At 47.9% G+C, this 25,521-nt stretch overlaps 1 protein-coding gene and 1 long non-coding RNA gene across 5 annotated transcripts in view; one reads left to right on the top strand and one right to left on the bottom strand.

Moving 5' to 3' along the window:
• HCN4 (hyperpolarization activated cyclic nucleotide gated potassium channel 4) overlaps positions 1–25,521 on the bottom strand; it is a 148,586-nt gene that overhangs the window by 25,464 nt on the left and 97,601 nt on the right. For 2 of the 4 annotated variants that reach the window (XM_038420844.2, XM_043493868.1), the window contains exons 5-7: positions 12,203–12,349; positions 10,060–10,300; positions 7,543–7,707 (exon numbers count right to left, since the gene is read on the bottom strand). In XM_038420844.2, the coding sequence (XP_038276772.1) occupies positions 7,543–7,707; positions 10,060–10,300; positions 12,203–12,349 (553 nt within the window). Of the gene's footprint in view, positions 1–5,047; positions 5,303–7,542; positions 7,708–10,059; positions 10,301–12,202; positions 12,350–25,521 lie in introns of those variants that run through there. The other 2 variants (XM_038420847.2, XM_043493869.1) reach the window with 2 other exon arrangements.
• Positions 3,324–4,857, top strand: LOC122456108. The gene is made up of 3 exons (XR_006274779.1): positions 3,324–3,477; positions 4,247–4,248; positions 4,824–4,857. It is a non-coding gene; the product is annotated as an uncharacterized LOC122456108 (long non-coding RNA).

Here is a 25,521-nt window from a genome sequence, read left to right as displayed (position 1 = left end):
GTGCTGAGGGAGTTGGCTGATGTGATTGTGGAGCCACTGACCATTATTTTTGAAAACTCGTGGCAATTGGAGAGGTCCCGGACCAGGGCTGGCCTTACCATGAGGAGAACTGAGGCAGCCGCCTCAGGTGCCAGACTGTAGGTGGGGAGGGGGGGGCACCACTAGGACCCAGACTGTAGAAAATTGTGTCTGCTGCTGGTGCATATGGATTCTCTCTGCTCTAGATGCACAGACATAGTGGAGTGCTGTGCTGGAGGAAGGAGGGCACAAGAGACATAACAGGCAGGCAGGAGAAAAGGTGAGAGGGAATAACAGAAAGCAGCAGGAGCTGCAGGGAGAGAGAGGAGGAGGAGCCTTTTATGTACCTCTCTAGCACCCCAGGATCCTGGACTGATTAACACCAGCTTCTCAGGGAGCTTCCTGTTTCCTGCTGCTTCCCTGAACCCACTTGAGGAGAACAGGCAGTCAACTGAAGTAGTGGGAGCCAGTTAGGCCCTTAAGAAGCTGATATCTTCCCTCACTCAGGCCCTGGTACTAACCTGCTTATTTGTCCCCTTCAACTGAGTGTTGGGAGCCACTATAGCTGGCACAGAACAGCAATCATGAGTGAAAGAAGAAAACGCCCCTCTGGGGCAGCATTCAGAAAAAGAAAGCAAGCAATGGAAGCTTTTCTATCTAAGCAGGAAGGAGCTCTCCTGAGATACATAGACACAAATGTTCATGTTGAACCTTCTGGCCCCAGTGAGGATGTGAGTGGAGAGGAGATGCCTGATCTTCCAGGCAGTAGGGGGAGTCAAAGTGCAGGTGACCTGGCAGCTATTGCAGCATGCATATCTCCATCTCAAATGGATGTAACCATGCACATTCCTAAAGAAAAGTGTAGATCAGAGAAGAGTGTGGTGGAGGTGCAAGAAACAGCTGCTGTTGAGTTTAGTTCCTTAAGTCTAGATGATCCAGGACTGTGGACCCACGTAAACCTGAGGGACTTCCTTGAACTGCATGAGCCACAGCAAGTGAAAAACTTCATATTCCCCAAAGACAATGAAAATAGAAGTTTCCATCCAACACATTACTGGCATGAAATCCTCAATGGTGACAAAGTGGAGAGGCCATGGCTTATGTACTCAAAAGCCCAGAATGCTGCATATTGTTTTTGTTATAAACTCTTCCAGTCTAATGTTCCAGCCACACTGGGTTCTACAGGAGCAAAGGACTGGAAAAATCTGGCTAGAAATCTGGCATGCCATGAGAAGGCAGCAAATCACCAGAGAGCATTCCATAGGTGGAAGAGCTTGAGATGAGACTAAGGTTAAAGGCCACCATAGATGATCAGCATCAAGAGAAGATTGCATCAGAGTCTCTTTCCTGGCAAAATGTTCTGAAAAGGCTCATTGCCATTGTGAGAATGCTTGCTACCCAAAACCTAGCACTGCATGGCACTTCAGATCAGCTGTATGTGCCAAACAATGGAAACTTCCTTTAAATTGTGGAGCTGATGGCTGAGTTTGATGCTGTACTCCAGGAGCATCTAAGAAGAGTCACCACCCAAGAAATGTACACACATCACTACTTTGGAAAAACAATTCAAAGTGAGATCATACAGTTATTGGCAACAAAAGTCAAACAGAAGATTGTGGCAGATCTGAAGTCAGCAAGAATAACAGAATACTCTGTTATTCTGGACTGCACACCTGACATCAGCCATACGGAACAAACGAGTTTAATGGTACATTTTGTAACAACAATAGAACCTAGTGAAAATGTCCCTGCAATGATGACTGTCAGAGAGCACTTTCTAGAATTTATTGACATTGATGATACTACAGGAGCTGTTATGATAAATGTGCTTCTTAAAAAGCTGGAAGATATGGGAATTGCAATAGCTGACATGAGAGGTCAGGGTTATGATAATGGTGCCAACATGAGAGGAAAGAACAGAGGATTGCAGACACGGATTCGAGAGTTAACCCCTCGAGCTTCTTTTGTCCCATGCAGTTCTCATTCATTGAACTTGGTGGTCAGTGATGCAGCATCAACTTCTACTGAAGCTGCTGAATTTTTTAATGTAATTCAAAGCATCTATGTATTTTTCTCTGCATAAACTCATTGATGGCAAATTTTGAAGCAACATCTGGGAACATCCTCTCTGACACTGAAACCACTGAGTGCCACATGATGGGAAAGTCGAATGGAGGTGATAAAGCCTATCAAACACTAAACTGGGAAGATAGATGATGGCATAGTTGCCATTATGGAGGATAATACTATGACAGGAACTGTTCGTGGGAGAACAGTGGCAGAGAGAAATGGAATCACCAGAAACATATATAACTTCAAATTTCTGTGTGGCTTAGTGTTGTGGCATGACATACTGTTTGAAATAAATGTTGTAAGCAAGAGACTCCAAGGTCTTGACCTTGATATACCTGGAGCAATGGAACAACTGGACAAAACAAAGTCATACCTACAGTCTTACCTGTCAGATGAGGGATTTCAAAACATTCTGAAGAATGCACAGAAGTTGGCAGAGGAACTTCACACTGAAGCTATTTTTCCACCCCTTCAAAAATACAAGAGTCACTGAAGAAGAAGACATTTTGATTACGAGGCACAGGATAATCCCATAAGAGACCCCAAACAACAATTCAAAGTTGAATTCTTTAACCAGGTGCGAGATTGTGCAATACAGTCAGTTGAAGAACGTTTCATGCAGCTCAAGGAACACAGCAGTATATTTGGGATGTTGTATGATATTCCAAAACTCCTCACTATACCTGAAGAAGACCTACACCAGCAATGCAGGGCACTAGAGACAGTTTTGACACATGATGATATTGCGCGATATTGATGCAAGTGATTTAGGTGATGAACTGAAAGCCCTTTCAAGATACATTTCAGCAGGAAGAACTCCAAAGGCTGTTCTGGAATATATGTGCACAAATAAGATGACCATCCTCTTTCCAAATGCTTTTGTTCCTCTGCGCATACTTCTAGCACTTCCTGTAACAGTTGCCAGTGGAGAACACAGCTTCTCCATGCTGAAGTTAATAAAAACACATCTACGCACCACAGTGACACAGGAGAGGCTGGTCGGCCTTGCAACCATCTCAATAGAGCATGAGCTGGCCCACACTGTGGACCTGCAGCAGGAAGCAGTTCAAATCTCTTCAATCAAGAAAGCACAGACAGCATCAGTTTGATTATTCAAACAGATAAAAATGCCAGTGTTTACTATGCAGACAAGAAAAGTTACATTTGCTGTTCAGGCGTTTGAAAGTGTTACTTAAAATTTTTGAACAAGGCATTTTAAGTTTATTTTCTCCTTTATTGGGGTAAGTAGCAGGGCAGTACCATGAGAGGAGTAGAACAGGAAGAAGGCAGAATTGAGACCTTTCAAAGTTTTGGCCCAAGCAGGTGGGCATGAGGGCATCATTTGAGCTTCCCGCCTCAGATGCCAAAATGTTGTGGGCCGGCCCTGTCCCGGACGATTGGAAAAAGGCAAATATAGTGCCCATCCTTAAAAAAGGGAAGAAGGAGAATGGGGGAACTACAAACTGGTCAGCCTCACTTCAGTCCTCAGTAAAATCATGGAGCAGGTCCTCAAGGAATCCATTTTGAAGCACTTGGAGGAGAGAAAGGTGATTGGGAACAGTCAACATGGATTCACCAAGGACAAGTCATTCCTGACCAACCTGATTGCCTTCTATGATGAGATAACTGGCTCTGTGGATATGGGGAAAGTGGTGTATTGATATATCTTGACTTTAGCAAAGCTTTTGATACAGTCTCCCACAGTATTCTTGCCAGCAAGTAAAAAAAGTATGGATTGGATGAATGGACATAAGGTGGACAGAAAGCTGGCTAGATCATCGGGCTCAACAGGTAGTGATCAATGGCTCGATGTCTAGTTGGCAGCTGGTATCAAATGGCATGCCCCAGGGGTCAGCCCTGGGGCCGGTTTTTTTCAACATCTTCATTAATGATCTGGATGATGGGATGGATTGCACCCTCAGCAAGCTTGCAGATGATACTAAGCTGGGGGGAGAGGTAGATATGCTGGAAGGTAGGCATAGGGTCCAGAGTGACCTAGACAAATTGGAGGATTGGGCCAAAAGAAATCTGATGAGGTTCAACAAGGACAAGTACAGAGTCCTGCACTTAGGATGGAAGAACCCCATGCACTGCTACAGGCTGGGGACTGACTGGCTAAGGACCTGGGGATTACAGTGGACGAGAAGCTGGATAGGAGTCAACAGTGTTCCCTTGTTGTCAAGAAGGCTAATAGCGTATTGGGATGCATTAGTAGGAGCACTGCCAGCAGATCGAGGGAAGTGATTATTCCCCTCTATTTAGCACTGGTGAGGCCACATCTGGAGTATTACATCCAGTTTTGGTCCCCACCCACAGAAAGGATGTGGACAAATTGGAGAGAGTCCAGCAGAGGGCAACAAAAATGATCAGGGGGCTGGGGCACATGACTTACGAGGAGAGCCTGAGGGAACTGGGCTTGTTTAGTTTGCAGAAGAGATGAGCGAGGGGGGATTTGATAGCAGCCTTCAACTACCTGAATGGAGATTCCAAAGAGGATGGAGCTCGGCCGTTCTCAGTGGTGTCAGATGACAGAACAAGAAGCAATGGTCTCAAGTTGCAGTGGGGGAGGTCTAGTTTGGATATTCGGAAACACTATTTCACTAGGAGGGTGGTGAAGCACTGGAATGGGTTACATAGGGAGGTGGTGGAATCTCCATCCTTAGAGGTTTTTAAGGCTTGACTTGACAGAGCCCTGGCTGGGATGATTTAGTTGGGGTTGGTCCTGCTTTGAGCAGGGGGTTGGACTAGATGACCTCCTGAGGTCTCTTCCAACGCTAATCTTCTATGATTCTATGATGGCTGGACGTGGCTGATGTGTAGATCATGACTGAGTCCCTGAATGCTGCCACTGTTTGGGTGGGATGCTCCCACATGACTTGGGAACCTCCACATCCACCTACACTGGAATTCACCCCTGAGTATCTGGCATGACTGATACTTTCAAACACCATTAATATTTCTTCTATTCAGCAGTTTCTCATTTGATCCACCCTCCCTAGCAGCCATCTGGGTGACGTTTGCAAGGTGCGGAAACAATGGCTCTATGTGGTGTTTTATTGAAGCATTGTCATTGGAAATTGGTCTGACTGGCGCCATCAGCGCTGCCCCTGCCTCTGGTCTCACTGGGTCTGCACCCGGCTCCATGGTTCCACAAGTCCCGTGCCGCCTCCTGGGCTTCACACTGCAAAGAACAGGCTGTCAGAGGTGGGGCCTAAAACAGAAGAGTAGTGGCAAACGTGGGTTCCATGAGGTCAGCTGGAACCTGGACCAGAACATCACGTCAGGGCTACACCAAGCTCCTTCCGCTGCTACTCTATTTCTCCCTCGTTATGTATGGTCCTCATCAAAAGTATGTAACAACCCCCTCCACCATGGTTCATCAACAGGGATGGAACCCAGGACCTTCAGCCCAGGCCTCTCCCACTTCAGTTAATAAAGCAGCTCTGCTAGCTAGTAGCAGTAGTGGGTTCTTATTCTCTGTGTGCGTCTGCTACTAGATGGGGACATCACAGTTAGTATGTTACAGCTCCTTATTAGAGGAGGCACTGCTGTCTACACAGCTAGGAACCATGTGCTCTGGGCTCACATGTACTTTCTCCTCTGCTTTGCTGAGAGAGAGATTTCAGCAGTTTTATTGCCTACTCAGAGAGATGCAGCAGATGGGTATGGAGCTTGGCACCACAGCACAGGCTGCTCACACATGCATGCATGCACCAGGGAGCTTTGCTTTTGCAAGGCTGAATGGCAGGGTAAGTTCCCATCACAAGGAATTTCTTTTCAGAAACTCTGCAGAACTAGAAATGGGAAAGCCCTGCTAGCTCCCATCTGGTCCATCCCCTGGGGACAAGACAGGACTGCTCCTTACAGCACATTTTCTTGCGCTTTGTTCAGTCTAGATTCAAGTGTCCCAAGTGACAAACCTACCACCACTTACATTAGGGCCTAATAAGCCAGTGCTTAGCCAAGCTGCACATATTTAGCTCTTACTCTTTCCTCCAGAGTCAGTCCCTCCAATTTGCAATATCGTTCTGGGAGCTCGATGTCCGGAACTGAATGAATGCCTCTTGGTGTGGCCAGGCCCAGAGCCCCCTGCCAGCTCTTCCATGCCCACCCAGAGCATTGCCCAGAACTGCACTAGCCTTTTTGATTCTAGGAATTGGTGAAAACAAGCACACGTTTTTAAGAGAGGTCTAATTAACAAAGGGCAATTTAGGGGTTACGGCACTGGACTGGGGCTCCAGAAGATTCAGTTCCAGCTTTGTCACAGCCAACCTGTTTGACCTTGGGGAAATCACTTAATCTCCCTGTGCCCAGCTCTCCAGCAAGAAACAGGGAATAACCCTTCCTTTCTCCCTCCCTTTGTCTTGTCTATTTAGATTGTCCACTTTTCAGAGCAGACACTCCCACCTCCTATGTGTCTGTCCAGCACCCAGCACAATGGAGCTGCCAACTCTGTTGGGGGAAATCTATACAATAACTTGGGGCGTACCAGCCTTAGTTATGGCTCCTTTCACCTGTTCGGGTTCAGTATTTTGCCATACTCCCAGCTTAGTACACCTACAGAAACCAATGCTGGACCTTGGCTTTGTTCTGTAGATGTTCCCATATCTTTGTTTAATCAGGCATCTAATCTTAGCAAATACATTCATAATTGGGCTAATTAGCATATAAGGCTTAACTTTTATGTTCTGCAGATCACTTTGCAATAGTGGGATCTTTCTTTGGATCAGCAAACATCCTGGTCCCCTGCCCTCCTCAGAACATATCCTGTCTGTTCTGCTAGTCTTGTTTTCTGTGGCAATAGTCCAAGGCCTAGCACCGGCATGTGCACACCCCACTGTGCCATAGTATATCACAGGGGTGTGGCTCTTCCTAATCCCAGCTGGTGATCAGTTTTTGCTGTAAAAACGAATAATGCTAGTCCATGTAATTATACCCTAGCTGGTGTCCCTGCAAACTCTGGGCCAGATTTATGCTGAGTACTATCTTATTCCGCACAAAGACTTATTGAAATCCATGGGATTGCTAGCAGAATAAGGATGTCAGATTCTGGCCCATTTCTTTTAGTAGTGGGAAGCCCCTGGCATTTGCACAATGTCAACTATCAACCAAAATCTGGCTTAAGCCCCATTTCTTGGGTCTCACGTCCCAGACCATGGTGGCTATTACACTATATCATATGGAGTTCCTGCACAATATCACACAGTTGGCAGGATGTGCTCCACAGAGGCTATTTGGAAATGGAGACAATGGAAATGGAGGTATGTGGGGGGTGAAGTTACCTGCTTGGAAGTGGAGCTGAAGGTGATGAGGTGGAGAAGGATTTACTCATTTGAAAAAGAGACTGTGGAAGAAGGTAGGGCAGGGTGTGGTTTCCCCCACTTGGAAACAGCCACTGAAAGGAGCCCATGGACATGGGTAATGAAGCATTGCCTCATACTCTCTACTCACCAATTCTATCCAGCCTGTCCAGCGCCACTGTTTCAAAAGCCCTTCTCATCATGGGATACTCTTCCAACACCTCGTTGAAGTTGTCCACTGAGAGGGAGTAGAGGCGGCAGTAAGTGTCAGCTCGCACGCTTGCCGTGCGCCGGCCACGGGTCAACAGGCAGATTTCTGGAATGAAGACACAGCCTGAGAACCCCGGGAGTGGGAGAGCGAGGAAGGGACCATCGCTGCCTCCAAACAAAAGCAGCTCATGTCACTAAGCGACATCCCTGCCTCCACATTAACGATATAAATGTTCCACTATGCAATAACATTTACCAAACAAAATACCAGAGGGCTCAATTGCAGTAACTGCTGTACAATATGGCACCTCAGGGATTCAGCTGATCTAATTAGCCAGCAAGTTCTGTAATTGTGGCTTATCATAGGTATCACTTGTGCATTCAGAATGGAGGAACTGTCTTTCTCACACTTTTTCTGGCCCACTGGGAGTGGAAGGTCACTCCACGTCTCGCTGAAGCTAACGCTCCCTAGATTTGCAGTCAGGTCTCTGATTTGACCTGTGACTCAGCATCAGGAGGTTCAGCGATCCTCCATGCTGACGCTGTGCAAGCAAAGAAACTTACGAGTTATTGGTGGATCTGCTACGATCTTATTAACTGACAGGATAAGCTCACCAAGTGGAACTCCTTTATTATGAAGGTTAAAGCAATTAAACTTCGCATAAGCATTCTTAGGCTGTCAGAGAACACACAAAGCTCTTTGCTGGTTTCAACTTTATGGCTGCATCACACATTGTGCGTGTAAGTAATTGGACGATGCCTTTCCCCAATGCTCCATTTGGATCTGCAGTGTAATAACTCTGACTGATGCTATAATTTTTAAAATCTGCTTTTAAAAAGAGCTGGCACCAATGGGAGATGGTTCTGATGGATCCTGCCACCAGGAGGAAAGCCATTCTCCTCTAGCAAATTAGATGGGTCCAGACAATGTGACCCTGCCCCTCTGAGAGCAAGGGTACCACTAGATTCAGTGTAGTGCTCTCCTGTTCCCACCAACCTCTGGGTATAGCGGGTGCAGGAAGATAGCCAGGCTTTGTTGATGTCGCAGCTAATATCCTTCCTTCCCCCCGCCCCCAATCAGGGAATCCAGCCAAAGGAATTTCTGGGGGTGAGTGCAGATTACTCGGAACCCATTGCCCATTCCAAACAGGGCTCAAGGTCAGCAGGGGTCTCCTCCATTTTAGCCCTTCATAAGTCAGCCAGCCACCCTCTGAAGATCTGGAATGTGGGGAGAGAGCCAACTAACCATGGCAAGAGAAAGCTGGGCTGCATGTGGGTCCTGGGGACTGTGTGGGGTGCTCATTTGAGAAGAGTGAAGGGACCCCATGGCCTGCTAGAGGGAGAAAGGGGGCCTCATAGCTGGAAAGGGAGGAGCTACAAGAGCTCAGCTGTTTCATGATGAAACCAACAAGTTTCACTTTGCTATTTCAGATCCATGTGAACCAGAAACTCCACATGGGATTGGAGCCCAGCTAATGGATCCCACTGGCCTGGGTTTGCACAGTCATGCAAATATCCTGGAGCCTGGTAGGACAAAGGGGGTTCTTTAGTGAATTTGGGGCCTGCGGGGGTGGGGGTCCAAAGGTCTGTTATAGATGGAGGGGAATCCTTTGGTTGTGGAGAGCAGGCCATGGGGCTTAGGAGGTGGAGAAGAGGGGCACACTCTGCCCATCCTCCCCGGGTCCACTCAGCTTCGGCAGGTTTAATTTTTGTGCTGGAAGTTGCTCCCATGTGACGTCTGCTTGGTTTGGGGTTTCTGGGTGAAAGCTTTGCAGAGCCCTAGAAGTGAGAACATTGCAGTCACCAGCCCCACAGCCTGCAGGCAGGCAATGAAATCCCATCCCACTGTTTATCGTACTGCTCCCACTTGTCTCACTGCTGTTGCGTGCCCCGCTCCCCTGGTGACCTGTGTCAGATTTAAATAGCGAGTTCTGTCAAGGGACTGCTGTTTTGCCCCATGTTTGTACAGCACCTAACACCATGCAGCCTGATCCCTGTCCAAAACTACAATACAGTGCCTGACAGCAGGAGGGACCAGGCAAAAGTAACTGTATAAGGAAGGGCCTGTGTTTGGCAGATCTGTTAACGCACTAGGAGCAAGGAGGAAATGACCATTAACAAAGGGCATTAACAAAGCTTTCCCCCTCCTTGATGCTGATCTCATTATTGTTCTTCTATGCCATGGAGCTCCAGTCATGGGTCAGGACCCCGCTGTGCTATGCGCTGCCCTAACACTGAACAAAAAGACAGGCCCTGACCCACAGAGCTCACAATTTAAGTGTAAGACAAGAGTCCTCAGGTGGAAACAGACAGACAAGGTGACTGAGGCTCCAATTCTGTCTGGTGCTGGCCCCCTGTCTATGACAAGCACTAACATGAACCAGACGAGGACTGCCTGGGGAACAGCCATGGGTCTTGTTGCCCAAGCAGCACAGTTGGGTGGGTCACTGACTCTCACCTCCAAAATAGGAGCCATCTGCCAGTTTAGTCTCCTTGTTGCCTTTGGTAAGCACGCTCACCACGCCGTGCTGGATGAAGTACATTTTCTTGCCAATGGTGCCCTCCCGGATGATGTAATCCCCCGGCTGGAACACCTCAAACCGCAGTTTGGTCAGCATGGATGTCACAAAGTTGGGATCTGCATTGGCAAACAGCGGCATGGATGCCACCAGCTTCCGGCAGTTGAAGTTTATGATTTCCTGGAGGGGTCGGGGGAAGAGACAGAGACACGTACTGAGAGAAACGCTTCAGTTAGGTGAAATAACCTATAGTGATCCCCTCCAAATCCCCAACCAAGATACTATTCTCCCAAAAGATCCACCATAGGATGGACACAAATCCAGTGCCTGTTGGAACAGCACTCTGGGAGGGCCTGGATGGCCATTCAATGCAGCCATATTTACTAAAGCTGGGAGACCAGTCTTATTGCTCGAATTCACGACATGCTCTCTCTCTCTTTCTAACCTGGGACCCGACAGCCATCTCCCCCACAGGCCAGTCTTTGGCAGCCATGCACATTGTGGGTGGCACCAGTGAAATGCACATGAAGCAGCTAGAGGGCTCATTCCTGGGAAAATGCTATAACTCGCCTTGGCAGCCTTATGTCCTGCATTGTCCTGGCCTGCTTCCAAGATGCTAAAAACTGGGCAGATGTACCCAGCCAGTCGGAAAAGGAAATATCATGGACAAGTGGGGGCTTTATGTGTGGAGAAGGTGGGCAGGATAGGTACCCACCAGTTAGTGTGTCCCAGGTTGGCTGTGACCTCTTTGGTTTGAGTGCCTCAGATGAAGAAAATACAATGTGATTGTACCTTTGTCATAAAATATACGTCCTGTGTGTATTCCAGTGCATCACACCCTCTTAGGATATGACAGTGCTTTTCACTGCACTGTGCTGCTCGGGGCCACTTTAATTCAGACTCAGAAAACAATGTGAAGCGAAATTGAGGCAGGTCATCTACCAAACCCACTCCCAGAAGGAATCTGATTCTTCCTTCTTGTTGCAATTTCCTTTTTGAGGCTCCCTTGTGTTAGTGAGAAAGGCTCTTCTCTCCCCTCCAGCCCACTCCCACTTGGGCATTGGCAGTGGGGGGGGGGGCTGTCCATGTGCTGGGCAATAAACCATGGGTGGCTGGCAGGCTGTCCAGGGAAATTCTGTTGCTTTGGCATATGAACTTGTGAATGACTCTGGGTGCCAGATCATTGGCTTTAGCATGGCTCCTTCATCTGCAAAGAGCTAGTCTGGTAATGCAACACCCATGCATAGGGCATAATAGAGGTACATTTGGGGGTCTCTCCAGCAGCAGAACCACTCAAAGTCACAGGGGTATTCCATCACATGGGCTCTTTTCCCTTTGTGCCTTGTTTCCTCCTCTTTTTTAGATGTCTAGCGCCAGAGGAAGATAGGGACTGGGCAAGCAACGACTTCCAGTTCTGTATCCTGGGTCAGACAAAGGAGTGAGGATGGGGCAATGAGCATCAGACCCAGGTCCCTGCTCTAACTGATTCAGAACAGAGTGTTTCACCCTAGATCACTCTGAATCAGGTAGAGCAGGGACTAGAACTTGAGCATCCTATATCCCAGACTGGGGCTGTAACCACTGACCCATGAAACATGAGAATCTCTCTCAGCCAGAAAACCTTCCCAATGCCAACTTCTCTGGAACCAGCATGTGCCTGCAAAAGGTTTTGGCTTCCACAAAACAGTGTCGTTTGACAATTTCATTGAGTCAGAAATGTTCTCACCAGCTCTAATCCCCTGCACTGCACTGGTTAATAGACTCAAGACGTGCCGTCCTGGCTGCTGGGCTGACACTGGGGAATCCAGGACTGCACTGTTCTGCTCAATGGCAATGGATTATGGGCAGACAGAGGCCAGGGAATGACAGACTTCCCTCTAGGTCAGCTGCTGCTACAGTCAGGCCCTATCGCTCTGCTTCTTCTCCCCCACTGCCACCCCACATATCCCGTGACATCCCCCGTGCCAGCTGGTGCAGTATCAGCCTCTGCCGTTGCACACCATGAGCTCCACCACTGTGGAGCTGAGAGGAGCCCTGGTCCCACTCAGCCCCCCAATGAACACACAGGGCACCCCTCATTACCTCACGCAGGGGCTCACTCAGTTCTCCCAGGATGCTGTCCTCATCAAACATCTTGCCCTGGTAGCGGTGCTCATAATAGTCATGGATCCGCTGGCGCATGTCGGCGGGGAGCTTGTGGAAGGACATGTATTGCTCCACTTGTTTGTACTGTGCAGCAAGAAAGAGACAAGCAAAGGCAAGACATTACCGGGACACAACGCCGAAGGGCACCTCTGCTGCCTCCAGTCATCTCACTGCAGAGGCCTGTGCACGTCAGAGCAAATCTCAGATGGTGGCTACACCTGCCTCCTTCACACTGACCTGCGTGTCAGGCAGAGCCAGGTGATGCAGAGGCCAACGAGCTAGAGGAGCTCAGAGGCCATTCCCACACTTCCCAGAAATGGCTTGTTTTAACCCTTAGCACAGTAAGCGTGACTTCTCCTCAGTCAGTTGCACAGAGGAACCCGAAACACATATTCTCGGTGATCCAGGATCCTCTCCCTTCCACTTCACCCACCTAGCTCTCTCCCAGCTGCCTGGTGCTCCCCAGCCACCATACTGCCCTTCTGCTGGTTTCCACCTCTCCTCCCTACATGTGCTCTGTGCGCAGTCAGCCCTATCCTGAGCTCCCAGCAGATACCTCCCCCACTCCATCGTGCCTCCCAGCGGCTGGGTGGGGTACTGACAGCCAGGATCTCATGTCCAGAGGGCTCGGGGTGGATTCCCAGCTGAAAGTTCAGAGACAGAAGCTCTCACCAATACTCCTGCCATTAAAATCCCTCCCCTGTTCCCACATTAGATTCCCCTGCCCAACCGGACCAGATCCAACCTCTTCTGTTCTGTGTTCTCAGGCTTAAACTGTTCGTTTTCATTTTCAGTTTAGGGGCAACCAACGCAGGGTTACTCAGCTCTTGCCAAATGAACGCTAACAGCTCAGTGCCAAGAGTTCACCTGACTGAAGAACAAACACGCCCATTCCTGCCAGGTTAACACCCAGAACCTCAGGCAGTGTCAGGGACCACCCAGGAGACCAAAGCCCCCTTTACATGTCCTCAGAACAGATACATGGCTGAGCTTCACTTGCCCTCACACACCCACCGCCTGCCTGTTTGCCATTACCTTCACTTGGATGGGCCCCCAATAGGAATGAGCACGGAAGGCCCACGCTGGTCACTTGGGAATGACCTTTTGCTCCATTTGGTTAGATCAGCAATGACCTCAGACTGAGCAGCTGATGAAAATAATGGGCCAGGGGAGGCATTTGGGGAGGTTTGCTTGGAGTACTGTTAGGCTGCTGTGCACATCACATCTAAGGGCAGCCCATCACCTTGTCTATTAATGGTGGAGGAGGTCAGAGCTGACTTGAGACTTTCCACTCTCAGTTCATGGGCTCTTCTAGGCTTTGGAATAATGATGTTGAGTTCTGGCAGCCACTAGCACTCAGGAAAGCAAGAGGCTTATAGCCGTGCGTCCCACACAGCTCTGTCAAGCCATCTCAGTTTGCATTCCCAACTGATCCAGTAATGGGCAACCACATGGCTTGGCCAATACTCTTCAGTCCTGATGTGCAGCACCCACAAATCCCGTCTCTGCCCCTGCATTGCAGTCCTTCACGCACCCTCTCCTGGTTCTGTCAATACAGCTCAGCTCTGACCTGGAGCACCCCGTTATCTCAGTCGTAATCCAATCCTGAGAAGAAACTAACAGTTCTGTCTAGCTGTGGCAGAGCACAATTACCAATAGGCATCATGCCAACTTCCTACAGAAAACTCAGTGCACCTGAGTCCTCCCATGGCAACAGCCCCTGCATTGCCAGTCCTGAGCCCCTCACACAGCTCCACCAGTGCACCTCCAGGGTGCCAACTGTTGTGAATTTAGTGCTGGCTTTTGAATCAGAATGAGACTAAACACTGTTTCACTTCTGAATGGCCCATACAGAACTAGAACCCAGATCTCCAGAGGCAGAAGGCTAGTATACTAACTTGCTCCTCTTCACATCTCCAGGGGCATTTATATCTGCCCCAGGCTCACCCTCCTTCTCCCTGGTACTCGATATCACAGAATCACTACATTTCTCCACAAGCAAGGTCAGGTAGCCCTTCTCCCTCCCAGGGCAGGCCTGTGTCCTATTACACATGTAACAGAGTTTTGCACGGTTTAAACATTACAAGCTTGGGAGACTATTCCACATTAACACTGACCAGTATCGTCTCACTATTCCCTTGTACTCCCTAGCTGTTCTCTCTTGTCTTATACTTGGATTGTCAGGAATTTGGAGCAGGGACTGTTTGTTCCGCATTTGCACAATGGGGTCTAGGCCATGCCGGGCCTCCTAGGTGCTATGGTAATACAAATCAATAATCATAGAATAATCAGGGTTGGAAGGGACCTCAGGAGGTCATCTAGTCCAACCCCCTGCTCAAAGCATGACCAATCCCCAGTTTTTCCCCCTTTTTCCCTAAATGGCCCCCTCAAGGATTGAACTCACAACCCTGGGTTTAGCAGGCCAATGCTCAAACCACGAAGCTATCCCTTTACCTTGCTTAGCAAATGCAATAATAAATAACAACAACAATGTGTATTACAGTGGCATCTACAGACTCCAACCAAGATCAGGGTCCCATTATGCTAGGTGCTGTACAAAAACTCAGTAAGATACAGTCCTGCCCCAAAAAGCTCACAACCTAAACAGTCAAGACAGACAAAGGGTTGGAAGGGAAACTAAGCCACAGAGAGGTAAAGTGACATGCTCAAGGTCACCCAACTGGCCAGCGGCAGAGCCAGGAACAGAAGCCAGACCTCCTGAGACCTAGTCGTGTGTTAGATCCATTAGATCACAACTGAACCAAGCACAGAGCCTGTCATAAATATAAAGGGAAGGGTAACCACCTTTCTGTATACAGAATTATAAAATCCCTCCTGGCCAGAGGCAAAACCCTTTCACCTGTAAAGGGTTAAGAAGCTAAGATAACCTAACTGGCACCTGACCAAAATGACCAATGAGGAAACAAGATTTTTTCAAAGCTGGAGGGGGAGGGAAACAAAGGGTCTGTCTGCCTGTGTGATGCTTTTGCCGGGAACAGATCAGGAATGCTCTTCATAACTCAAGTTAATAAGTAATCTAGCTAGAAATGTGTTAGATTTCCTTTTGTTTAAGTGCTGAATGGAATGTATATTCCTGTTTTTGTGTCTTTTTGTAACTTAAGGTTTTGCCTAGAGGGATTCTCTATGTTTTGAATCTGATTACCCTGTAAGGTATTTACCATCCTGATTTTACAGAGGTGATTCTTTTACTTTTTCTTTGATTAAAATTCTTCTTTTAAGAACCTGATTGCTTTTTCATTGTTCTTAAGATCCAAGGGTTTGGGTCTGTGTTCACCTATGCAAATTGGTGAGGATTTTTATCAAGCCTTCCCCAGGACAGGGAGTGTAGGGCTTGGGGGATATTTTTGGGGGAAGATGTCTCCATGTGGGCTCTTTCCCTGTTCTTTGTTTAACACGCTTGGTGATGGCAGCATAGGGTTCAAGGACAAGGCAAAGTTTGTACCTTGAGGAAGTTTTAAACCTAAACTGGTAATAAAAAGCTTAGGGGGTCTTTCATGCAGGTCCCCACATTTGTACCCTAGAGTTCAGTGAAGGAACCTTGACAGAGCCTGATATTCAGCCTCTTATTCAGCCTGGTTTTCTCTTCCATTCCATTCCTCCTACTTACATCACCTTGAACCACGCTGCGTTATCCCGTTCCATTTCCTAGGCAGGTCTTCGCCAAGCTGTGAATAGTTAGAGGTTTGAATCTTCTCATAGAAGTCAATTACTCCAGCCCCCTGATCAGTTCTGTTTTTTGCTGAACTCCCTCTAGTTTGCCAAAGTCCTTCTAGTTATGAGGTGCCCAGATGGGAATGCGATATTCCAGCCCCTGTGCTGGTGTAAATCAGCATAGCTCCACTGGAATCAAATGGCCCAGGAGAGTCCATTACCCTCATTATTACTTATGTGCATTCCTTTAGCAGCTAATAGCCCCAACCACGATTAGGGCCCCACTGTACAAACAGAATAGAACACAGGCCCTGTCCTGAAGGGCATACAGCCTAACTAGACAAGACAGACAGATACAGCCAGAGATTAGCTAAGCTATTTAGCAAAAGCTGCAATACAGTTTGTCCCCACTTTCCACTCACATAACAACCCCTCCCACACCCTCTTTTATTCAGCAGTTAAGCATGTTCCCCTCAGTTTCCCTACTTCGTGATGCGTGGCCACCAGAGACCAAATTTGTGCTGGCCTTTTCCACAGCTCTATTGCACTGCAGACATCCACCAATCTAATTTGGCTATAGTTTTGCTTGTAGATTTGCATTTCCACAGCATCACTTAACGGGGACACAAGGGCTCATTTGATGGGACATGGGCAGCGCTGTGGGAGAAAAAGGCCTTCAGTGGAACTGGAACCATGAATAAACAACACTCGCTCAAAAGTTCAGGAGTGGAGCCAAGATCGGACATGGGGAATTGTGCAAGATGGCATGCAAAAACATAGTGAGAGACAGGCCTCACCCTAAGGAGTTTACATTCTAAAAAGATAACACAAAAAGTGGGAGAAAAGGACAGTATTATTCTCCCCATTTCACAGATGCAAATAGATTAAGTGACATGCCCAAGGTCACACATGAAATATGTGGCAGAGCCCAGGAAATGAATTAGTTCTCTTCAGTCTCAATCTAGTACCTTAAACAAGACCATCCTTCCTCTCACATCATGGGTACCAAGAATACTATTGCATCAAAGAAACCCAATATTCATAACATTGTCTTTGCTGAAACCCAACGGGTCTGGCAAAACCTTTTCCACCAGATCTACTAGGCCCTGGACCCCATGCTAAGCCAGGAAAGCTTTGAGTTGCACAGTGTCTTGCGGGGCTCCTACGTGCTCCAATTGTCTCATGGGTATAAGAGAGAACTTTGTCAGTTTAATATGGACAGACACCACTGCAAGGTTATGGGGCAGCTGTGTAGTCATTTCCATGACATATCCCATGGGGAGTAGTGGGGAAGGGACATCTGGGATGGCAGCTGTGTGGCACTCAAGGCAGTGGGCAGCTGCATGTCTATACTCAGGGCTCTCCTACGTGCATCATTCATCCCTATGCCACTCTAGACCTAGAGAAAGTCCCGTGGCTCACCCTGGCAGGTGACAGATCCAGACCTGACCCTCTGCTCAGCAAGGAATGGGAATGCTGCAAACACAGAGGCAGGGGGATGGCAGAATGCTGTAGTCAGTGCAGCTCTACAGCATCTTCTCTTAGCTGACTAGAGGAGCAGTCTAGTGGCTTCTTTGGTGGCTACCTATTCCCAACTGGCTATGGGGGAGCATTTCTATGCAGCACAGGTGGGAGTAAATCAGAAGCAAATACATGGGGACATCCCCATGCCCCTCTGCCACAGCAGGCTGCTGATCCTACTTGCAGAGGAGCTAGGGTTGCCAACTTGGTAGTATTTAAAAACCAGACAATCCAACAGGAGTGTCGGAACCACTCCTGCCTTACCTATTCCCCCCAAAGCACTACCCTGCCCTGTCTCTTCCCCTGAGGCCCCGCCCCCATTCACTCCTCTTCTCCCTCCCCCATGTCGCTTGCTGTTTTCCCCTTCCCAATTCCCGCCCAGATGAGGAGAGACTCACCTGTGGAGCCAGGGCTGGGAGCTGCAGCCACCCAGCACAGGTAGGAGTAGCCCCACCTGAATAGGGGCTGGCGCAGGTGATAATCCAGCACCTCTCCTGCCCTCAGTAACTGAACATGAGTGTCCGGTCAGTAGATCTGAGTGGACACTGTCAGGTCCCCTTTTTGATCAGACTTTCTGGTCAAAAACCAGGCACTTGGCTACCCTAATGAGCACTGTTCTAGCTCTGTGGCTGTTTAAAGAGCTGCCCACCCCCAGACCAGCTCAGACCAAGCCCTCATCTAGTTGGAGAACCTCCTGCATTGAACAGTAATTGCCAGCCAAGTGCTGGATGAAGGTACCAGAGCCATAAAATTTACAACAGTTGCTCAGCTCCAATGAAACAAAGCAAATGTTTGGAGATGGCCGTGTGCTGCATCCACGGATTGACCATCTACCCAGTTACTTATGGTATAAACTGGCAGAAGAAAATACGAACTAGAGAGCACACAGACTGGGGAGCAGAGAGTTATCCACTAACATTCAAAGAAAGCCAGGCTGGATCCTCCCAATGTGAGGAGCTGCAGGGAGAAGAGTGACTGATTGTTGTCTCCCGTTTATGAGAATGCAGTTCAGAGGGCACTCTGCATACCTATCACATCCTGCTGCATCCCTCACTAAAGACTAGTGGAAATAAAATGCATGCACAGGGGTCAAGCTCCTTTCTTTCTGATTGCTGGCCCAAGCCAGGGTTGGCGAGCATTTACTGGTTTTACCAAAGAGTTTCTAACTAAAGCAGGTTAAGAGGTAACACACCATAAAATCATATAGTTCCAATGACCTTCTTGCTTTCCCCACCCTCTTCAGGTCTGACATTAGTAGTAGGAGGTTGTTGCTTTATAGAATTTGAAAGTGAGGGTTCCAAGCTGCTTTCAAATGCAGAAATACATGGATTGTCTAGTCTAGCAATTGCTGAGATAGTTAAAAATAATGCTGGTACTGAAGTGGGATTAAAAGTAAGATGCTAATCAGAATTATGTGAATTTAAACCTATCTCAACCTCCCAGAGCTAGGCTCATATGCCTTGTATCATCGCTATGCAAATTACAGATTTCTGCTGGCATGTTCTTGTATGTCTGCTATCCTCTGAGCTATCAGACCATGAATTTAAAGATGGTTCCTCAGACTAGCAGTGCATTTCTGAGACAGTCCTAGGAATGACAGGGTTCCAGATCTTTCTCCTCTGGCTACATCTTTCCTTGGAGCCCCCACAGCAGCCGATCCTCTAAGAGATTTGAGTTAGCAATGCTGAGGTTATCTGCTGCAGCCACAGATACAAACTGCAGCCAGGCTGTTCAGGAAGGTGAGTGTTCTTGTTGTGCCATTGACTAGTACTCAGTCCCCACTGCTGTTCAGTGCTGAGTCAGATAGAACAATATCCTGTTTGCTCAGCTCAATGCTGAAAATTAAAGAGGGCCTGATCTTGCTCCTTTGAATTCACTGGAAAAGCTAAATGCCAGTCTCAACCTCACTGAGAAGGTGAGAGGGCAGCTGGGGGAGCGGATGAGTAGCAGAGTGCTATGTTAGAGTGTTTTCTCATTGCCAACTCTGAATGTTAATAGCATTTGTAATTTTAGCTTTAGACAATCTCCCCCTTCCCTCTCTGAGCTTCTTGCCCTGTGCAGGACAGCCAGCACCCGGGCCTAATTGCTGTGCCAGTGCAAGGCCTGTGCCCTGGTTCTGTCATTTGAGGGAATTGTGGAGCCTGAAGTGGGATCATGACCACAGCCTACCAGCAGCTCAGAGGTTCTTCTCTTTCACACTGCCTCTTGCTGGGACCCAACTGCTAGTTAGATACACCCGGGCTGTTTGCTCACAGGGTGAACTCTGCTAATTAGACTGAACTCCATTTTCCTACAGTTGCCTCATCTCAGTGTCATCTAAGTTGTGGTTCAATTGCCTTTGCTCTCTACAGACCAGGCACTCCCTGACCTGTGTTTCCAGAGCCATCCCACTAGCCAGGTCCCTATGTGACTCAACCCACAGTTCTCCCATCCCTGCTCCTGCCCTACCAGCCTCTCTCAACAGATTCAATAGAGCATTAAAGACTCCCTGCCCCACCTTGCCTACAGTTTTACTAGTGATGGGGGAGCCAAAAGGTTCAGTGGGTCCATTCTGCACCCCAAAATGTCTATCCTTGTATGAACTTTACCTGAAAACTGCACTGGACATCTCAAGCTTCCTGGTATTTCCTGCCATCAGTGGGGCTGTGACTAACACATGCACGGTATTTCAAGTAGCATTTAAACACCTATAGTTCTGGTCCAAGACAGAACCCACAAATGCAGAAGCTGCTCCAAAAATGAAAATGCACTGCAGGAAGAGTGGGCGGAGAGCTCCTCAGAGAGGATCTGTTAGAGAGACACTGTTTCTTTTGACTGCGTTATAAGTTGTGGATGAAGGCTGCGTCCAGGTCCTATTTCGGCAGGCCCATTTTGCTCAGCCTCTCTCCTGCAGTCGTCTGCTCAGTTCCCTCGCTTGTGCTCTTGAATTTGCTTGGAGCTCAGTGACATGTGCAGAGATTAGTGACACCCCCACGTTCAACCCAAAAAGACTCATTTAGGGATTATCTGAATCTCTCTGAAGAAAATTGGGTGCATTTAAATCTCAGTTCATCTTCTTCAAGTCTGCTTTTCCCAGTAAGCCCTGGAAGGCAACACTAGTTTATTAGAAGGGAAGGATCTAATTGGGAATCTTTTTCTCCCAGGATGGGTCACCTTAGTTTCCTGTCTATTTCCTTACCTGCACAGCTCACTCAAAGCCCTTGGGTGCCGAACACTTTTAAAACCAATTGACTCCATTGCTCCTTGCTGTGGCTCTATGTGACAGCTATAATATCATAGACCTGGACACATTTCTCAGGGAATCAGCAAGAAAGGTCTCTGCACATAGGAAGAACTGCTCCCCTATCACTCCTGGCCTTCCCCACTCTCCACCAAGCTCTCCCTTGACCCACAGAGATCAGTCTTCAGATCGTCAAAGAAACTTTGATTTCCATTTTCTCTGTTCAGTTAACTCAATGTATATACATGGATACACACACACACACACAGACAGTTGTCATGAAGTCCACTTAGAATAAGCCAAAATGCTTTCCCACAAACTCTTGAGATAAATATTTATTTCCTACCCTGAGCATTATTGCTGTGATAAATGAAAGTGGGGGGAGGGATGGGGGGAGAAATTCCTTTTATGGACACCCAGCCAGCCAGTTAGCTATAAAATCCCTCTTGGTACCTGTTCTCTACTTGCCTTACCTGTAAAGGGTTAAAAAAAAGCCTATAGGTAAAAAGAAGGGAATGGGCACCTGACCAAAAGAGCCAATGGGAGGACTAGAACTTTTTTAAATTGCGAAAAAACTTTCCCTCTGCCTGTTTTTTGTTGTTCTCCAGAGAGAGGAGACCAAAGCAGGAACTGGGTTGAATGATGATGTAGGAAGCTTTAAGTCAGGTATGAAAAATCATCAGATCATACCTAGAGATTGCTTATCTGAAACCCCAGAGATGGATGGATGGATGAATGTATGTAAGTAAGTCAGGGAAGGTCTAGGAAGATGTGATTAGGGTTATTTCTTTTATTTCTTTATGGCTTGTGGACTCCTCTGTGCTAACCCCAGGTGCTTTTGTTTTGCTTGTAACCTTTAAGCTGAACTTGAGAGTTATCTTGATCCTTAATTTTTGATCTAGCAAAAAGCCTAAGTTCCAGATGTATTTTCTTTCTTTTTGTTTTTAATAAAAGTTACCTTTTTAAAGAAGAGGATTGGATTTTTGTGCTCTAAGAGGTTTGTGCACATGTTGTTGTTTAATTAGCTGGTGGCAACAGCTGATTTCCTTTGTTTTTCTTTCTCAGCTCTTCCTGGGGGGGGCAGTGAAAGGGCTTGAGGATACCCCACAGGAAGGAATTCCCAGGTGTGCCTTTCTGGGTTCTCAAAATGGTGTTTGTTTTTTTTTTTTTTTTTTTGCATTTGGGTTATGGCAGCATCTACCTATCCAAGGTCAGAGAGAAGCTGTAACCTTGGAGGTTTACTACAGCCTGGAGTGGCCAGTATTAATTTTTAGAATCCTTGCGGGCCTCCCACCTTCTGCACTCAAAGTGCCAGAGTGGGGAATCAGCCTTGATAATTGCTTATGTGCTTCCAGTGACTGTTGGCCTGATTCTGCTGTCAGTCACACTCATGTAAACCCAGGACGAACTCTGTGGAGCTGCATTGGTTTAAGAGGGAGGAGATTCAGGCTCAGTACATTTAGTGAGTGAAATATTGCAGTGCTTTGAGGGCAGTATATATTCTATGAGAATGGATTAAAAGCAAAGTTCAGTAGCCATGACATACAAAGCCATGGCCCTAACAAGGGGGCTCTGGTGAATTTACATTCTACAAGGGCATAGCTCAGGTCACTGAATCCACCAAATGGAATGTCTTCATTGCATCTTTGTTGCATTTTCTATGATCCAAGATTAGAATTAGATTTGATACTGTATTGCCAACCCCCAGACATTCAAAAATCATGACCTGGGCCCCACAAAAAATCACGAGAAAGGCTTAAAAAAAATCACAGAATTTTTAAAAAAATAATTTTTGCGTTCTTTTTAATTGGTTTCTGGGTTTTGAGCTTTTAGAGTTCACACCATTAACATTTCTCTGCAATCATGAGGGCTAGATCTTACTTTAAACCCTCCTGCAAATACAACAGATTCTCATATATCACAGGACTCCAGGAGCTGGGGCTTTAAGAAAATAAACAAACATTGGAACACTTGCAATAAAATCAGGGGAGATAGCAACACAGAAGTTGTGTAGCCCATCTGTTTCACTTTGCAGGGGTCTATGCCAAGTGTCTTTAGGGTCGTTGTCAAAGTTTGCTCTTCACTCTTCTCCAGTCCCCACCTTTCATTTGAACCAAGATAAGTGCAATTTGTCACATTAGACACTGATCCTGCCAATACTTTTGCACATGCTTAACTTCACACACAGACAAGGACTCCCACTGACTTTCCCAGGACTATTCGGGTGTGTAAAGCAAAGCAGGTGTTGCGTTGTTTGCAGAGGCAGGGCCTTAGTCTGTGCTGTATGTCCTTTCCATAGCAATGCCCAGGTGATTCTGGGATGCTGTAGTAATGCAACTTTGATTTCTTATTAAAGATAGGACTAAACCTAATCCCCAGATATATCCACTCAACTTTTGGAGCATTTGATGGCTGCATTTGGATCCAAAGCCACATGTTGCAAATACTCTTCACCGAATATCCTGGTTCTCAGCTCCTCTAAACACCGGAGTTCAGATAGGGATCAGATTTTTATGGCTCAGCCCTGGCTCTGTTTTTATACTGCAGCAGGAGGGTTTTCAGGAGCTATATATCACACTGAAATATTGAGAACAATCTGGGCCTGATCCTGCACTCAACACCAGTGACTCCAATGGAGTTACTCCTGATTAACAGTGGTGTAAGCAGAATTAGGGTCCTTATCTCCTGTTCTATTACAATCCCCCCCCCCACCCCCCCCCAGAAATGGGCTGAAAACTTGGTGTACGTTTTTCCACTCTCCATGCAGGGTCCAGGCACAGTCAAGCCGTGACCATCAGCCACCCTGCTGCTGCTCTAGGCTGTTTATCAAGTGAGGATGTATTTCAGACAATCCCATTGCTGGACTGTGACAGGGAGGTGTCAGTTACCAGATTGCTGAAATGGAAATGGCTGCTCTTTGCTGCCAGACTGCAAACCAGAGGAACATACCCTGTGGTGGGGGAATGGGTATGTTTAACCCCCACAAGGCAGTCTGTATGCTAAGGGGGGGAAATCCTGGCCCCACTGAAGTCAATGGGAGTTGTGCCGCTTTTCACCCGTAGTCTATACAGCAAACAAAACCCCATGGGACTGAGTCTCAGAGTCTGGGTCTACAGACTTGGGCTTGCACTATGGCACTAACCATAACCATGTACACAGGCTTCAGCGCCAAGCTCCAGCTCCAACCAAGGTGTCTGCATGGCTATTTTAAGTGGAGGAGGGGGGGGGGCTTTTGCTATGTAGATGCATCCTAAAGGTACAGTCACCCTGCACCTGGCAGTAAGCCTCCCAGCCTGGGTTGACATACTTGAGTTAGTGGGGCTCAGGCTAGTGCACTGAAAACAGCCATGTAGATGATGCGTTGGCATTGCAGCTTTGGCTGGAGCTCAGGCCATCAAGCCCACCCTCACCCCTTGGCATGTGAGCCCAAAGCTGCAGTGTTCATACAGCTATTTATAGTGCGCTAGCACAAGCCCTGCTGTCAACCTGGGCTGGGAGGCTCCCTATCCAATGCAGTGTGGACATACCCTTAGGGGTTGATCTGGGTGCATAACACAGTGGAGATGCAATGCATGGCTCGCCTGCTCTTACGGGTGCTCCCCCATGAGGTATGCCCCAGCAAGGATGGTGCATTGCGGCACCAGACTAAACATCCCTATGCACCAACATGTGTGAGGGGCGGGAAAGCCATTCAAAGAGCTCATTTGCATGATTTCGTCTCCTGGCTGACTCCTGATCCAAGCACTGTGACAGATGGGTCCAACGGACCTGATCCTAGCCTAATCAGGAGCACAGCACAGAAGAACTCCAGGTTTGGTCAATAAATTTTCACAGAGCAGAGTCTGTGAGGTCTGGTGTAAAGCTAAGGCCCAATCCTGGCAGGTGTTATGGCCCCTTTGAACACAAAAGGATCAGGGAGCTGGGAAGGAGGGGACACCCATCCAGAGCCAAATATGACTGAGCCCTTATTGAGTTGACATCTCTATTGCAGGAGAGACTGAGGGAGTGGGGAGAGTGAGGGCAAGTGCAGCTGGAAAGAGAGGGAGATTGTGAGTGCAGGTCCTGAGACCCACCTCCACTGATGAGGGTGTCCAGTGCTTAAATTGTAATGAAAGAGGTGCCAGGGACCAAGCAATGTTTTTTACATTCATAACTGATGCAGCAAGCCCGGAGGGGCCGGGGCCATGAGCTGCCATGCCCAGAGGAGCTGGGGCTCTAACCTGGAATGAGTTAAGCACAGAGTGTCTGTGTGGAGGCAGCCCTAGGACAGATGCAAGATCAGATCTGAGAGGGGAGTTATCCACAAGAGGGGCTGGATTTTAACAAAAATTCCACAGGATGGAAAGAAACTTCTGGAGCTGCTGGATCATGGCACCTGCTGATATCTCTGTGCAAGCCCTTGAGCCGCCCACACCCGCCCTCCAACACAGCCTGTGATCAGAACAGCACATTCAAGCAGGCTGGTTGGGGCAAGAGCAGGTTACAGTTGGGCAGCACACCGCACAGCTGTATAGGACCCTTTTAGCCCCTGGTTGCCAGGTCATGTCCTTAAGCCCTGGGGCTGGGACTTCCCAGGGACACAGCTCTTCAAAGATCCCAGCCTGCACACTCAGTTCACCTTGGGTGGGACATTCATCGCCAGCGGGTCTGGAGAGGCTGGGGTAATGGAGAAAATGACACTCCTTTTGCAGCAGTGAGCAGGAGGAAAGCACGATGGAGGGGTGGGGAACGAAGAGGCTGTGCAATTCCAATCAGCGCCCAGGAAGAAGACACCTCTGTTCCCGCCAGGGTCACTGCTCAGCAGGGAGGCTCGGCTCTCAGCGTTACTCATTTATTTTCCCAT

Source organism: Dermochelys coriacea, chromosome 10, assembly GCF_009764565.3.
Source record: "Dermochelys coriacea isolate rDerCor1 chromosome 10, rDerCor1.pri.v4, whole genome shotgun sequence".
NCBI lineage: Eukaryota > Metazoa > Chordata > Testudines > Dermochelyidae > Dermochelys > Dermochelys coriacea.
The sequence above is the reverse complement of the archived record's forward strand: the minus strand, read 5'-3'. Positions and strand labels throughout refer to the sequence as shown.